General features: G+C 31.0%; 3 protein-coding genes and 2 long non-coding RNA genes across 7 annotated transcripts; 2 read left to right on the top strand and 3 right to left on the bottom strand.

Annotated features, from left to right (window-relative positions):
- The first annotated feature begins 9 nt into the window (after positions 1-9).
- Positions 10-8,868, top strand: LOC143198441 (uncharacterized). Of its 3 annotated transcripts, none has more exons than XM_076407642.1 (6): positions 10-139; positions 2,388-2,824; positions 2,876-3,045; positions 3,102-3,363; positions 3,423-3,580; positions 3,630-3,831. In XM_076407642.1, the coding sequence occupies exons 2-6, from the start codon at positions 2,433-2,435 to the stop codon at positions 3,809-3,811; spliced, it is 1,164 nt and encodes a 387-aa protein (XP_076263757.1). In that variant the 5' UTR covers positions 10-139; positions 2,388-2,432; the 3' UTR covers positions 3,812-3,831. The 3 variants fall into 3 exon arrangements, with proteins under 3 accessions (XP_076263757.1, XP_076263756.1, XP_076263754.1); XM_076407641.1 differs by lacking the exons at positions 10-139; positions 3,630-3,831 and adding exons at positions 2,023-2,328; positions 8,663-8,868; XM_076407639.1 differs by lacking the exon at positions 10-139 and adding an exon at positions 2,023-2,328.
- Positions 868-3,555, bottom strand: LOC143198446 (uncharacterized). The gene is made up of 3 exons (XR_013006216.1): positions 3,416-3,555; positions 3,257-3,356; positions 868-1,005 (listed from the first exon to the last, which is right to left on the bottom strand). It is a non-coding gene; the product is annotated as an uncharacterized LOC143198446 (long non-coding RNA).
- Positions 3,709-4,255, bottom strand: LOC143198445 (uncharacterized). The gene is made up of 2 exons (XR_013006215.1): positions 4,077-4,255; positions 3,709-4,002 (listed from the first exon to the last, which is right to left on the bottom strand). It is a non-coding gene; the product is annotated as an uncharacterized LOC143198445 (long non-coding RNA).
- On the top strand, positions 4,661-5,748 carry LOC143198443 (proteasome assembly chaperone 2). Its single transcript, XM_076407644.1, has one exon. The coding sequence runs from the start codon at positions 4,724-4,726 to the stop codon at positions 5,447-5,449; it is 726 nt and encodes a 241-aa protein (XP_076263759.1). The 5' UTR covers positions 4,661-4,723; the 3' UTR covers positions 5,450-5,748.
- On the bottom strand, positions 6,137-14,759 carry LOC143198439 (uncharacterized). The gene is made up of 12 exons (XM_076407637.1): positions 14,290-14,759; positions 13,473-13,961; positions 13,124-13,422; positions 12,978-13,064; positions 12,617-12,922; positions 11,264-11,536; positions 11,074-11,196; positions 10,883-11,011; positions 9,869-10,193; positions 9,505-9,810; positions 7,717-7,919; positions 6,137-7,663 (listed from the first exon to the last, which is right to left on the bottom strand). Exons 1-12 carry the CDS (start codon positions 14,417-14,419, stop codon positions 7,649-7,651), a joined length of 2,685 nt encoding a protein of 894 aa, XP_076263752.1. The 5' UTR covers positions 14,420-14,759; the 3' UTR covers positions 6,137-7,648.
- Positions 14,760-15,047: the final 288 nt, after the last annotated feature.

Here is a 15,047-nt window from a genome sequence, read left to right on the forward strand (position 1 = left end):
GTAAAAATAGTAAATACTATTTTTAGTCAAATGCACGGTTCGACTGAACTGTTTTTTCTATGTTCGACTGTTATGACTAAATGAATTTTAGTGATGTCTGATGTCAGACGAAGATGTATAAACTCTTGCTGTATAAATTGTGAGTATAGTTGTGTTGATTGAAGATGTACGTATTCCTTCACGTAATAACTAAAAAAAAAGGAAAAAAATAATTACTAAATACTATTACCATGAAATTAATAATTTCATTTTAAACGAAGTAGAATTACTTTTATATTTGAATGTTATGTGGATCTGTAAAAAGGAATGGAATTTTTCAAAGGAATGTAATAATACCCCAAAAGTGTTTTATCCTATTATAATATGTTAATTTCTATTTTCAAATAATATACTGTAATAAATATAGACAATACAATACAAAGAAGCTAAACAAAACCCAAAAGCTAAAGATGTACAATAACCATAAATATTAAATAAAAATTAAACATATACTTAATCATAGAAAAAAAAATTAAACTAAAATAATATAACATAAAAACAACTAACATAATTAAAAATGATCGCACAATAACTACTAGAGCTTTTTATTTAAAGCAAATGCTTTATTTATTATTATCATTACAATTTTAAACTTTTTACCGTATTACATTAACAATCTTTAAAAATATCGTTGCAAAATGCTGCTATATTAATATACAATATATTATTATTTACAAGAAAACTAGCGAAAAATCATAAAACTATATCGATTATATTCGACGATAACGACTGAAAACAGCTGATAATCAAAAAACTGCCCGGTTCAACTGATTTGTTAAATTCACGATGCCAGAGGAAGATGTACGAACCCTTTCCTGTGTAAATTGTGAAAGGAGAACGAAAGGAGATTTTTTATATATTTGCTTGAATTAGATATTTGCTTGTTTCAGTTTATTTTAAAAATGGTTATATTTTCCAACGGTAGCATAAGAGAGACGGAGATGTACATATTCCTTTAGGTTCCAACTTTAAAAAAGAAAAGGAAAAAAAGTAGTTATTGACTATTAATAACATGCAATTAATAATTTTATTTTAAGCGAAGAATAAGCCTAGAATAAGAAGCGTAGAATTAATTTTATATTTGAATGTTCTGTGGATCTGTAAAAAGGAATGGATTTTTTTCTATGAAATGGAATATTACGCTAGGGGTGTTGGCCACCGAAAAAAAAATCGATATTACGTAATATCGATATTAAAACATATCGATATATCCGAGGAAAAAAATATATAAAAGATACTTTTAAGAAAAAATATATCGATATTTAAAAAAAATAAAACAAGTGAAATGTTAGCCTAAAAAATATATCGATATTTTTAAGAAAAAATAAAAATAGTAAAATGTTAAAATGCATAAAAAATATATAATGATAAACATTCAAAATTAAGTACCGATTTTAAGGGTTTTTTAAAAATTATATTTAACTATTCTGAAAAAATATCGACTAAAAAAAGATCCATATATTGGACAAAAATATTAATATTTTTTTCAGAAAATATCTTTATATAGATATTTTCTCTGCGTCCCTAATATAGAATATTATATAAATATTAATAATAACAATATTTTATATTTAATATATATTTAATTAGTTAAATAATTAATAATTACCTAATACCCAACGTAATATATAAAAAATAATTACACATTAAATAGAAAATAAATTAAATAAAATGTTTCATTATTATCATAGAGTAATATTATTTTGAATATTTGTTTAACAACACAAATATTTTTGAAAATAATTGGTATACTATATATAAGTACATCGAAAAAATATATAAATTAATAGAAATCACTTTATATAAAATTAAAACTCTATTTAGTCTACTAATTGGTATTAAAATTTTATAACATTATAACTTTAATCTTCCCGAAAACCTATTTATCCATATTTATATGAGAGTAGATTTTTATCTGTCAATTAGCTTCAAAAGTCATATTCACAAAATATACAGGCCTTTTTTTCAATGTTTTGTGGTTATAATTCATCATATTTGTGTTATTTTCTATAGACTAATTTTGATATACTTATGTATTTATTTTCTATAGACTCAAATCGATTTATATCATATTTATATCCACTGTCTAGAGAAAGACGACAGTATAATTTTTCTAGGAACACTGGTCTATAAACAATTAATAGAAAGTTTATTGGTGTAGTTATGTCGATTTCCAATATATCAGATTTTAGTAAAATATGTCGATTGTGCTTAAAACAAAATATTAATTTGTTGAATATATTTCACTCTGGCGGCGCGACCATTATATCCAAAATTTTCTCTATGCAAGTAAAATCTTTATATTTTTATAATAGCATTGAATAAAGTAAATACATAATTTTTTTTAGCCTTCTGAAGATGATTTCCTACCTAAGAACATTTGTATTTCCTGCATGGATAAATGTACTCAATATCTGGAGTTTCGCCATTTATGTGAAAACAATAACGAATATTTATTATCAGTTCTCAACAATAAAATTAAGGATGCAGACATAGATAATGTTTCTGAACTTGTTAAAGTTGACACTATTGATGTAAAACATCAAAACCTTGACCTGCCCTGTGTAATAACAAGTTCGCAAGAACCAAAAGCAGAAAACAGCAATATTGATTTGTTTTCTTGTAATTATTGTCAGCTAAATTTTAATGAGAAGGAATCTGAATCAGAACATAAAAAGGTATATCATCCATATGATGATGAACATTATTGTTATATATGTGTCAAAGATTTTAGTCTAAAATATACAGATCTACAAAAATTGAAAAATCATTTATACTCCCATAAGTAAGTAAAAGTAATATTTTTACAAAAATATTATTCAATAGCCTATTATAGGAATCCATCAAAAATAACTTGTGAGTATTGTGATAAAAAACTGAGAAGTAACTATGATAAAAACATACACTTACGTGTTCATACTGGAGAAAAACCAATAAAATGTTCACAGTGCAAAAAAAGCTTTAGAGACCCACGATACTTAATGGTACATTTAAAAACTCATAGTGGTATTAAATGTATTGCATGAATTATTATTAATGATTTTTGAAGAATATTTTTTTAGACGAGAAATCCTACAAATGTTTAATATGTAACAAAGCATTTTCACAGAAGTTTACACTGAACACTCATCAGAAAACTCACACCATGGAGAGAAATTATATGTGCAATTTATGTGGAAAAACTTTTGTTTATTCTCATAATTTAAAAATACATTACCGCAAACATTCTGGGGAAAAACCATATAAATGTAAACTTTGCACTCGTTGTTTTAGCTCTAGTTCAATATTGTCAGCTCATATGTTGACCCATTCTGAAACTAGAAGGTGATTTTTATTTTTCTCTATATAGTGGAGTGTTTTAAGAAATAGTAATTACTTTGTAGATTCAGCTGTAAGGATTGTGGTAAACAATTTAAACGTTCTGGTGATTTATCAGTACACAACAGAAGTCATACTGGTGAAAAGCCATATACCTGTACATTCTGTCCAAATAAATATAAAATGTCTTCTCATTTAACCGAACATATCAAAAAACACACAGGTAAGAATATTAGTTCAAATCAATTCAGTTCAATCTATTTGTTATCTAGGTGAAAAGAATTATACCTGTGAAGTATGTGCAAAACAATTTTACAACAACAAGGCACTGCAGATACACAAAAAAACACATTCCGCGGAAAAGACTTTTAATTGCTCACTGTGTGATAAGAGTTTCGTATATTATACATCTCTCTCTAGTCATTTAAGAAAAAAACATAAGAACAATACTTAATAAAGCTTTAAGGATATAAACTCGATTTTCTTTGATAACTACTCATAGCTCACTATTAATGGGTGTTGACACAATTGTTGGTCCAAAACTATTTTTCATAAACCACCTGCTTGTAATCATTTTAATACCGCTCAAAACTAACGTATTATTTATAACTGATAGCAACAAGAAAAATAGCCCTGCTACAATATCTAGACCATTCTTAAGGAGCAATAAAATCCTTATCAAATATTAGTAATCATTTCGGGTTATAAAAAAAGGATACGAAACATGTGCCTCTCCCATTTTTCTACCATAAAAAGTTCTGTTATTAGTAGGTATCTCATATACCAGTACGAGATTACATTTTTGAGAAAATTTAACATTATCAAAGACTGTTTTATTTAAAACTAGTAACCACAAAATTCTAATATGTATCTATTTGACAGCTGTTTAATTATAATTACGTAGCGACTTTTATCGATTATCACCAGATGGTTTTATTTTAGATCGAAAGTTTGAAACAGTATTGTCATAAAAGAGAAAATAATATTGTGCATTATGAACTATGAACATATATATCAAAATACAATAATAAATAATAATAAAAAAATTTGGTAACAATAAAACTAAAACTTATATTATTGCAAAATTTGTATGTGTAAATTATTTTTTATATCAAAGTTTTATGTTATATTGTTTCTCAGTTGTTATTATTACACTTCTTAATATATTGATCTAAAATAATAAAATATATCACTACATAATACATAAAATTACATTATATTATAGGAATTATCGATTATGAGTAACACTAGTTATGCTAGCTGTCAATAATGATAATTAAAGAATAGAAAAAAATAAAGAAGAATCTTTGTTTGTAACCTTTCTTTTAGCAAAAATTTTGTTGAGTTAGAAAAGTCATCATTAAGAATGGTGGAATGTTTTAATATTGAAACAGGCCTTAAATTAGCTGGCTTTACGTTAGTAATACCCAGTATTAGTATCGGGAATGTCCCTCAACTAACAGTAGATTTGCTTATAGCGTCTCTAAATTTGGATAAGTCAATCAGTGTTTGGCATCCTGCTATATTAAATTCGGTAGGTTCAGATCCATATAACATTCAATCTGCAGCAGTTTCAACAGCCTGTCAACTATATTACAACGATGGCCTTAAATTAGCTGTTCTACAATTTAGAACAACCTTTGATAGGAGACGAATTGGAATATTCTTGTCAGATTTGCTTAAAGCTATTGTGAAGCTAGAATTTAAAAAAATTGTGATACTTTCTTCACTATTTGATTATGAGCTAACTAACATCAGAGATAAGGAAAATCTGTTTTATGCCACCAGTGGTCAAATTAGTGAAGATATAATCAAAAGTGTTAAAGCTAAAGTTCTAGAAAAGGATCAGAATGGATATTTGTTAATATCAGGTGCTGGTTTAGCTAGGAAGTTGTACAATATGCTTGAAAACAAAGTGGAATGTACATTATTGGTTAAATATGTATCTGAAGGGGACAACACATCAGATTCAAAGGTTTTTTTGAAGCAGTTACTTCAGTTTATTCCAATTGATTCAAGCAAACTAAAAATAACAATACCCCCATCTTGGAGTTATATAAATGGCGGTCCTCCATCACTAGGTATATTTTAATAAAAACCAGTAAATAATAAGCTTTAATTAATATATTTCCCAAAATACTAAAATAACAACTTAAAACCTAGGAATAAGTAGGTGATCATTGTCAACACAAAAAATATTACAGCAAACCTAAAAACTATTTTGTTAGAAGATTAACTAATTAATTTGTTTGTAACTTACAAAAGAACTATCAGGAACACAAATTTAAAATCATTGTTATAATCAGTATATTCTATCATTATTGTATTGTCATTTACTGTGACAAAATGTTTGACAAGTTTTGCTTACCTGTAATATAATTTATTTCACTATTTCATTTGTTTTCTTTTTAAATCATAATTCAAGTTAACAAACACACTTGATAAAACAAATGGTGACACCCAGTGGTGATGTGACAGGTAAAATCATTTAAGCTTCGTAAGAAAAGTGAAACATTTATTTAAAAAAATAGATAACTATTTCCAACCATCTTTCATTTATATATATATATTTTTGATTACAGTTGTACTGTTAGTTATAGTGATATATTTAGCCATTTTAGTTATATAACAGAAGATACACATTCCAGTATGTAAACAACACATGTTACATGTCAAGTTACCTGAGGTCACTACACTTAACTACTTAAAATGAGCGCTAGTATTCCAATGTTATATGGAAAGGAAAAAATATTTTAAAAGGGGTATAATAAAAACAAAGTTTATTTGGAAAAATCAGTTTTATTCAAACCATTCTTCAATAGCTTATGTTACAAATTGTGTTTCACTCGTATTAAATACACGATCATCTCTTTCAGATTATTTGAAAAATATATTGGCGACCAGAAATACACATAAGTTCTGGACGCCCAATTAGAAAAACTCCATACGACAAGTTATAGGTGTGGTGGGGATTATTTTGTTAGTTCCTTGTACTATGATTATTCTATATACATCAATACCTCGTTTTCCAAAATTTGTTTTTCTTCTTTGTACACAAAACATTACCAAAACATAAAACATGGTACTTAAAAATTATTTTTGTTATTTTAAAATATAAAAAAATCATCTACTAGTCATATATATATATATACGTAAAAAAGTAACAAAAATACAATGAAATGTATCCAAAACAAACCGCCATTTGTTTCAAGAAAATAGTCCTTCAATATATATAAATATATATATATATACGTATATACAATAATTTCTCTGTTAATAGTTAATTTCAAATGCGTTTTTGTTGAGTAAACAAAAAGAGGAAGGATTAGAAAAGCTTAATTATTTACAGGCTCAATTGCTCTGCTTAAAATAAAAATAGCCCAAAACTATAAGGTACCGAGGCCACAGCATGGTCGAATAAGGCGGTTAAAATGTTAACCGCCCTAATACCGATTTGTGTCGACCTACATTGTTCGGGAATATTTGACTTTCTATGGGAAAAACAAAGAATTTTGTGGTAAATATAAAGATATATTTTTAGAAATTAGGGTGTCGGATATTAAAACCTGGAAAAACTGAATATTTTAGAGGATTACAGCAAAGAAGAAAGAAAATGAAGAAGGGTTAAAGTAACATGTCTTTGTGATGAAGTTTGATATACATATGGATCAAAATAACGCAGATCTCGTTTCCCATTTTAAAGTCAGCACTTTCGAAAAATACAAAAACAAGGGTGAGGAGCTCAATAAATTGTTATATTGATGGATTGAAAAATAAATATCACTAAACCAAATATGTCGTAAAAAATGCATCGTAACGTAGTCGAAAGTTGGTGTTACAACTATATTGAAATTAAATATCTAAAAGTCTAATTACTCCCGAATCCTGCAAATTGCCACTTGACAAAATTACCTCGTACTATCTGTAAAATCTAGGCTGTACCAAATGGAAACGATGATTCCTAACGAGTGTTGCCGAGTAGAAGGATTTATCAGGTCCGAACTTTTATTTCCGTATGGATGTCATCAATACTGATAATTTTTAGGGTTGCTAAAACTGTTAATGCAAAACGAAAATAACAAACTCGTAAATTATTTAAACAATGATATGAAAAAAGGCCTATTTGTGTCGCCCTACGGTGATTGAAGTCTTCGAGTTTTCGAAGATAGTTAGACAGACTTTACACTAAATCGAGAATTAAATTACTTAATTTTTACCTTAAAAATGAAAATATTTAAGAAATGAGAACAATATATTGTATATTAGGTGAGGACGTTCGATCTGTAGTAGCTTATTGTTTTCTTGCCTGAAAAGAAAATCATTAACATTCCATTTATTAGAGACAGGGTTATTCCTTACTTGATGTCCGCCACCCCACCCTTGCTGCTGTTGACTATATTGTCCATAGAAATTCCAGCCTTGTTGTCCTCCATAGCCCCCTCCGCCATTGCCCTGACCACTGTAGCTGCTGCCGCCGCCTCCTTGACCGCCGTTATATTTCCAACCCCCCTGTTGATTCCAACCACCGTAGGAATGCCTACCGAAAGGTTGTTGATTCCAGCCTAAACAAAATTATATTTTAGGTTATGTTGGATAATTAGATTTACAGCGCGGCACTAGATTACTAGAAAAATTCGTTGTACATAATTAATTATAGCAATTTAAATATTGCTAAGATTACTTATGCTACTAATGATCACGTTCCTATTCTTACGAATACCGAATTACTGAATCAAAAATGTTGCAAAAAACAGTAACAAAGAATCACTGAAATTATGAGTAATAATAACAATTCCGGACAGCAGGATTCTAAATGATCTATTTTTAAATTATAACTCAGATTTTTTAAAAATAATAATATTCATAGCGTTGAGCTTTCATAAATATATTGGTAATTTACCTTTTGAACTTGTTGGCTTGATTCGATCGTTTTGATATCATTTGTACTATTTCATTGTTATATTTTAGAATCAACGTCATTTATCTGATATTTTATTCATATTCTAATTTTTCAACATTATTTATGGGGAGAATTCATCAAGGCAAAAAGATTTTTGTATTAGTGCAATTATTTGCTGGTTTAATATAGAAATGTTAAAAATTTTCATGATGTTATCGTCTATATTTGTTAATTAAGACTGTTTATTAATTCGTTAATGTCTTTGGAGTTTATGTTAGGCTTAATTATAACAAATATACTCTAAATACATTGGTTCGGAACATTTAGAAATTTAATTTATGAACCTGTAAGATCGTATAAAAATTAGGTATGAAACCAGGCGTAATACAATAGCATTTTTTTTAGCCGCGTTGAAAGATCTCCGATGGTGTAAATATTCAGATAGATATCGAGAAACGTGTTAATCCTGGAAACCCGTTGGAAAGATCAAAGTACTTATTATAGGCGATTGAGGCAAGAAAAGTACCACTGGATAGTTCCCATTGTAGAAATGATTAAGCCAGCCTACTCTCTCAATACAAGGTACTCAAGGGAGTGCACAGTTTGTACCACTCGATAATGTAGAAGATTGACGTTATTAACCTGTCTATTTTTATAATTTATAGTATAGTCAAACAAAGTAGTTATTGAACAATAAAGCCAGTTTTTCTCTTTACATTTATGATAGCCTAGAACAGCCAAATGTGAGTGAACAGCAATGAAGTGAGTAGATTAAAACATGTACTGTCATTCAATCTAATTAATGGGCATATATAGGCATTAAGTTTAATATTTAGAAATAATTAAGTTCAGTTACACAGGAGATCATTTTCTGGAGGGATTTAAGAAATATTTAGTGCCCATTGGACAGACTGTTTAATCATTAAGGGTAATAAAAAAATATGTATTAAGCGGTTACATGACCTCCTAATATATATAGTGAAAGAAAGTATTTCCACTAATATTTTTTGCTCATTTCAAATTAATGATGACTCTGGGAGCTATATACAGCTTAAGCGTGATAAAAGTTTGTTTTAAAGAATATATTCTTTAAAATAAAATAAAATAATACATTTATCATATCTGCCTATTTCTCATCTCCCCAGGCCATACAGCAAAAACCAAAAGTCATAGAAAAGCTCAACACAGACAATTCATAATATACACAAAAATTTAACATCCACAAGAAATGTGTGTCCACAACTTACCTTGGCCTTGATCCCAACCGCTTGATCGATCATTGGACGTCCACACTTGTCCACGACCACTCTGATTGCGGGAAGCGCCGTAACTCTGTCTATCGTCTCGCGGTCTGCTGCGCTCTTCTATCCTTGATCCTCGACTGGGTCTCCATCCTGAGCTGCTACTGTAACGCGAAGAGGGTGGCGGTCCACGACTATCCCTCCTATCACGTCCCCAACCTCCTCCCGATGGCCGTTGCCAATTACCGTACGAATGTCTATCGTATCTGCCGTACCCTCTGTCCCGGTAATTGTTAGGTTGATAGTAACTCCCTACAACAACAAAAAATATCACGACCTTACTTCCTCTCTTCCACAGAAAAAGACATACTTCTGTTATCCCTACGGTTATTGTAACCCCTTTTGTGGTGATTCTTCGAATTGAACTCTTCATGGTATTTTTTGATCATCTTCTTCGACTCTTCCTCGTTGAGGTCGGGAAATACTAATTCCAAACCGGCGAATTTCTGAGGCAGCTCGATCTGTCCCTTTTGCTCCAACAAGGTGCTTTCGGGCACGTTCTTCCCACTGTCGTTGTCTCGCATTTTTTGTCGCCGTAAAAACTCCTCGTCACTACATATTACGCACACCGCCTTCCTCTTGAAGCCCTCGAAGGCTCGCAACTTGCGATTCTGAGCTTGAGGAAATACGTTGGTCTGTGTAATGAAAGCCAAATGGGCGCATGTTAGATTTTTCTAATAGAGAATGGTGGCGCAGTCGTATTAGACGCGCAAAAAGTAATTTACGTTTTATGGGCTTATGATATAGGTGCCTACACCATATAACATTACTGAGAACAGTAGAGCGAAAGTGTATTCAAAGCGACAACGAAAAATAATAAAACAATGTGTGCTAGGGGTGTTGGTCACCGAAAAAATATTTATATTTCGTTTCCGATATTAAAAAAAAATAATATGGGAGAAAAAAATCGATATTTTACAAAAAACGATAATATACATATGATATTCCCCATACATAAATATAACTTATACAATCTGACAACATTGCGAACTAAGACCTATTTATTGAATATTTTGGTGCCTGCGCCTTCACCTTCAATTATAAGGTTTAATTTAGCTCATAACCAAAAAGACAGAAGACGACCTGGAAGATAATATTCGCCGCAGAATTATCAATACACGACCCCAAATGGTGGGAAAAATGTATAGAAAACTGTCTATCCAGATTGGATAACATCCGCATCAGCCGGTGCAGCTATGCTGTATATGCCAGAAATTACATATAAAGAAAAATGACACATCAACTTCCTAATAAAGTCAATTTCATATAATTTATTTGTGTTTTATAATATTTAAAAGTCTATGTCTCTAAAAAATGGTCCTACCTGGTCTATAATTAAGTGTCTTCTCCGTAAAGCAGCGATGTCAGTCATTGCATTTAAACATTTCTGTAACTTATCAACTAAAACTCTCCATGAACCACTAAAACGAGATTTAAACGACTGGCCATCAACCTGAAAAACGATAATTAAACCGTTATAGATCAATCGTTCCGAGGGGAAAAGGCACCACTCACCGTCATTCTCTGGAATACCGAATCGTTGCCGATAATCGTGTACGTCTTGTCTTTATTCGTTTCTACAAATTGATTCACCCAATGTGTTTTTCCGGAACCAGACAGACCAATCATTAGTATAAACTACGAAAACAAAAAAAAACAAGATTGGAATACGTTCATAACAAGTGAGAGAAAACAAATGACTTACTTCACAGTCGCTTCGTTTCTCCGGTCGCCTTGGACCGGTAATTTTATTGGTCGCGTCTTGTAGAAAGACGTAACCCTTCAGTTCCTCTGGGTGGGGGAACCACGCTTCCTCCCTATTACCGAAATTCATTTCATACGCATAATTCCTGCATAAAATGTGCGGGAATAAACTGAAGGATTCCTCGGGCAGTTCCGACCTGGGGATGGTGGTTGCTACGGGTTGTACGGCACCGTTCACTGTGTAAGATATGCTGACCTTTTCGTCATCTATACTCTGAAATATATAGGCGTTAAAAAACAACTACCGTCATATCGTTGTTCAATTTTTCAAAAATGTATATATGTAATGATTCAGTTTTCGAAAACACGTTATACGGCGCTTATAGGCCTAATTTATGATTTGTTTTGATACTTTGAGTATCGCCGCCATGGAAGGAATACGTTCGGGCAGTATACTCTTTTGTGATTAATCTTTTGGTGAATCTATCGTGTTCATATATATATATATATATATATATATATATATATATATATATATATATATATAAATTTTTATTAAAACAATGGAATAATAATCTATAGCGGAGCTCTTAAACCTGCCCTCACAGCCCAACCAAGTAGTTGGATATTCCTGGAAAATACAAGAATCATAAGGTAGAGCCTACCTTCGACACTATTGGTATATTATCTTTTATGGATGTTATCCCATTATCCCATCTTATTTCCAAATACTACCTTGACACCCTTAATTCTCACATCAGATGTGGGGCTCGAGGTGGTTATTAGAATTGTAAATGTAAAAGTAAAAAAATATGAAAAAATTATTAAACTTGACTTATTAAATAAAAATTGAACATAATTTGGGATGTTGCAAAATGTTGGTTTGTAGGATAGAGAAACTTTTAAGTACTATCTGTGTACCATTTTAAAAAACATTTGGAAATGTTTTATATCAGGACAAGACATCTTTTTAAGGAGACAATTAAGGCATCGAAGATGCTTTAATAAGACAAAAACGTATAAAACTCCGAAATACTATATTTTAATTGCATTAAATATTGCGTTTTGATTACCATACGAACTGAATTTCAATTGTTAGTGTAGCTAGGCGTTCAAGAGTTGATCCTTCTGCAGGTACCAGTCTATGAATCTCCAATATCAAATGTGCATATTATTACAAATTAATTAAAACAGGGACGTACATTATACAGTAACATTCTACTTACTAATTTCATTTTCTATAATATTTACAGGATGGACTAAATATTAAAATGCGACCACACAGTTACAGAAAACAGGCCCACCAATAAACAATGAAATGTCGATAAAAAATCACATCACAGTTCTTACTCACCAGATAAGCGCCTATTACATCCCCAACACCGAAAGTAACGCTATAGTCCTGAAACTGTTTGTCACTGACGAATTTCCCCGTCGATTCGTACCCGTAAGAGTATTTAGTCTCCCCTAGTTGTAATGTGGTCCCTGGGAGGGAAAATCCCACTCGCAAATAGTAAGCTGGTATTAGCTCCCTGACTAACTCCTTCATTCCATCTTTGTCCTTCTCTTCCTCCAGATTTACCTGTTCCGGCTCCTCTTTTATTTCGGCACCAACATCGTTTTGTAGTTCCGTTTTGGCAACGGTAGAAGGTTCCGATTCCTAGAAAAATGATGTAATATAAAACTGAATTAATTCGGAATGCATGTTGTTTTACCGAGGACGGAACTTCCATTTTCACGTCCATTTCCGAATCTATCGCCGTTTGTTTATCAGACGCCTCTTCGGTTTTAACAGACTGAACCTATTTACAAATACCGCATTAGTAATTTCGCAGTATGAATTAATTATAGATTGTTATACTTCTATGGGTTCCTTGGCATCAGATGGAGTATCTTTAACTTCGTCGTTTTTTATTTTCTCTTGGTCCTTATGCCGTTCTACTTTATGTCTGCGATCCTTGTCTTTACGGTCTATCATTTCCTTTGTCGGGTCGTGCCAGTCAAGTTCTTCAGTTATCTTAACTTCAAAACACACTTTCCCTAATGATATACCATAAGTAGCTCGGGCCCCAGCCCAGAGAAAACCGAAACATCCGTCAACCAACGGTTTAGCTGAAGCAAATGTGTTTTTGTCCACTTGGAGATTAAGATCAGAATCATCTAAAACATAAGTATTAAAAAAAAATTGTTGAAAAAACGATAATACTCACACCAACTAATCTGTACTTTCTCATAATTCATTTCAGGTTCATCCTCTTTAAATTCTGCTGGTTCATGATTTTTCTCCCGAGGTTTCTTTGAACTCCTGGTTTCAAACTCAAAGGAATCATCGTGCCTTTTCCTTTTAGCGTTTCTCTCGACCGTTTTATTGAGCATTTTTTTTGGAGATACCTCACTTTCTTGATCATGATCTGACTCACCAACATGACCACCATTTTCATCAGGCTTTTGTGCCGTATCTTGGGGCTCTGTGTCAGTTTCAACAGATGCTTTTTCTGTCTCATAATTTTTTTCCAGGGGCTCTTTTTCTTCTATCTTTTCTTCTTTATTAACGGGCTCCGGCGTACTATTACTCTTGGCCTTATCTGGACTTTTAACATCCTCTGCTTCTGTTTTGTTGTCATCATCTTGTGATTCTTCTATACTATCACTGGGCGGGATTTTATCATTTGATGTTTTTTGAGAGTCGTTTTGTGATTCTAAAAAATATAAACATTTAGAAGAAATTTTCAATGCAAACGTAAATACAAAATATACTAAATGATATCTCAGTAAACATTGAATGATAGCATGGTTTTGTCATTATATTCAGTGATTATGTTATAAATTACCTTATACTATAAACGAGTTATTTTTATAGAAATCATAATCAAAATATGTTTGGTGTCACTTCCTTAAGTGTTGTTTGTTGACATTAAATAAATAAAAATAATCACTATCGCATTATTGAAGTTACTAAGCTTAAAGCGTATTTACAATATTATACAATTTGTAGTATATGAACAAAGATTATTTTAAAACACCAACCTTCCGAGGATTCCTTCTCCAAAGCATCTTTCAGGCGCTTCACAAGTGCCGCTTTAACTCCTTTCGTATCTAAACCCCTTTGTTGTAATTCTTGTCGTAAATCGACAACTTTTAACTTAGACGGATCCATAACGTAAATCGCGCTACCATAAAAATTCGTGTCACAATTTCCTAAATTTATATAAGCATACACAAATATACAACAAACCACGCGCAAATTTACAAATGGCGTCCGGAGATCCAATAGGACAAATTCGTATAGGAGACGTACACAGTCTACTTCACATGAATTATATAGGTGTCTTTCTTATAAGTCAAAAAACAGAAAGGGAAAGAAAAGTGACTGCTGCTTATAAAAATTTTCCCTCCTTAATCAAATACTCTTGACAAACTTAAACATAGGGCAAAATATACAACAAACAGGTAGAATTTTCCCGACTGAATGATGCTTTCATAACCTCTCAAGCAACAGCGCCATCTTTGTTTAGGCACCAAAGGTTATTTAGAAGGGATAAATAACATAGTTTTGCAGATACCTGTTTTCATACCCCTAATCTTTAAAGTTTAAATTATAGAAAACACTACTAAAACTATCGTATAAGAGGTGTAATAATAATATATAAAATGGAATATTGATTTATTAGTAAATAACTGGTTTTAAATATAGAATGGATTAATTCGAGCTTTTTCATTTGTTAGTATTTTTTGTAGATAAATCTGAGAGAATCCGTTTTTATTATGGTAACAAATAAACTAAT

The sequence above is a fragment of the Rhynchophorus ferrugineus genome, unplaced genomic scaffold (assembly GCF_030347505.1).
Source record: "Rhynchophorus ferrugineus isolate W39M unplaced genomic scaffold, kcgeb_rfMv2 rfM6, whole genome shotgun sequence".
Taxonomy (NCBI): Eukaryota; Metazoa; Arthropoda; class Insecta; order Coleoptera; family Curculionidae; genus Rhynchophorus; species Rhynchophorus ferrugineus.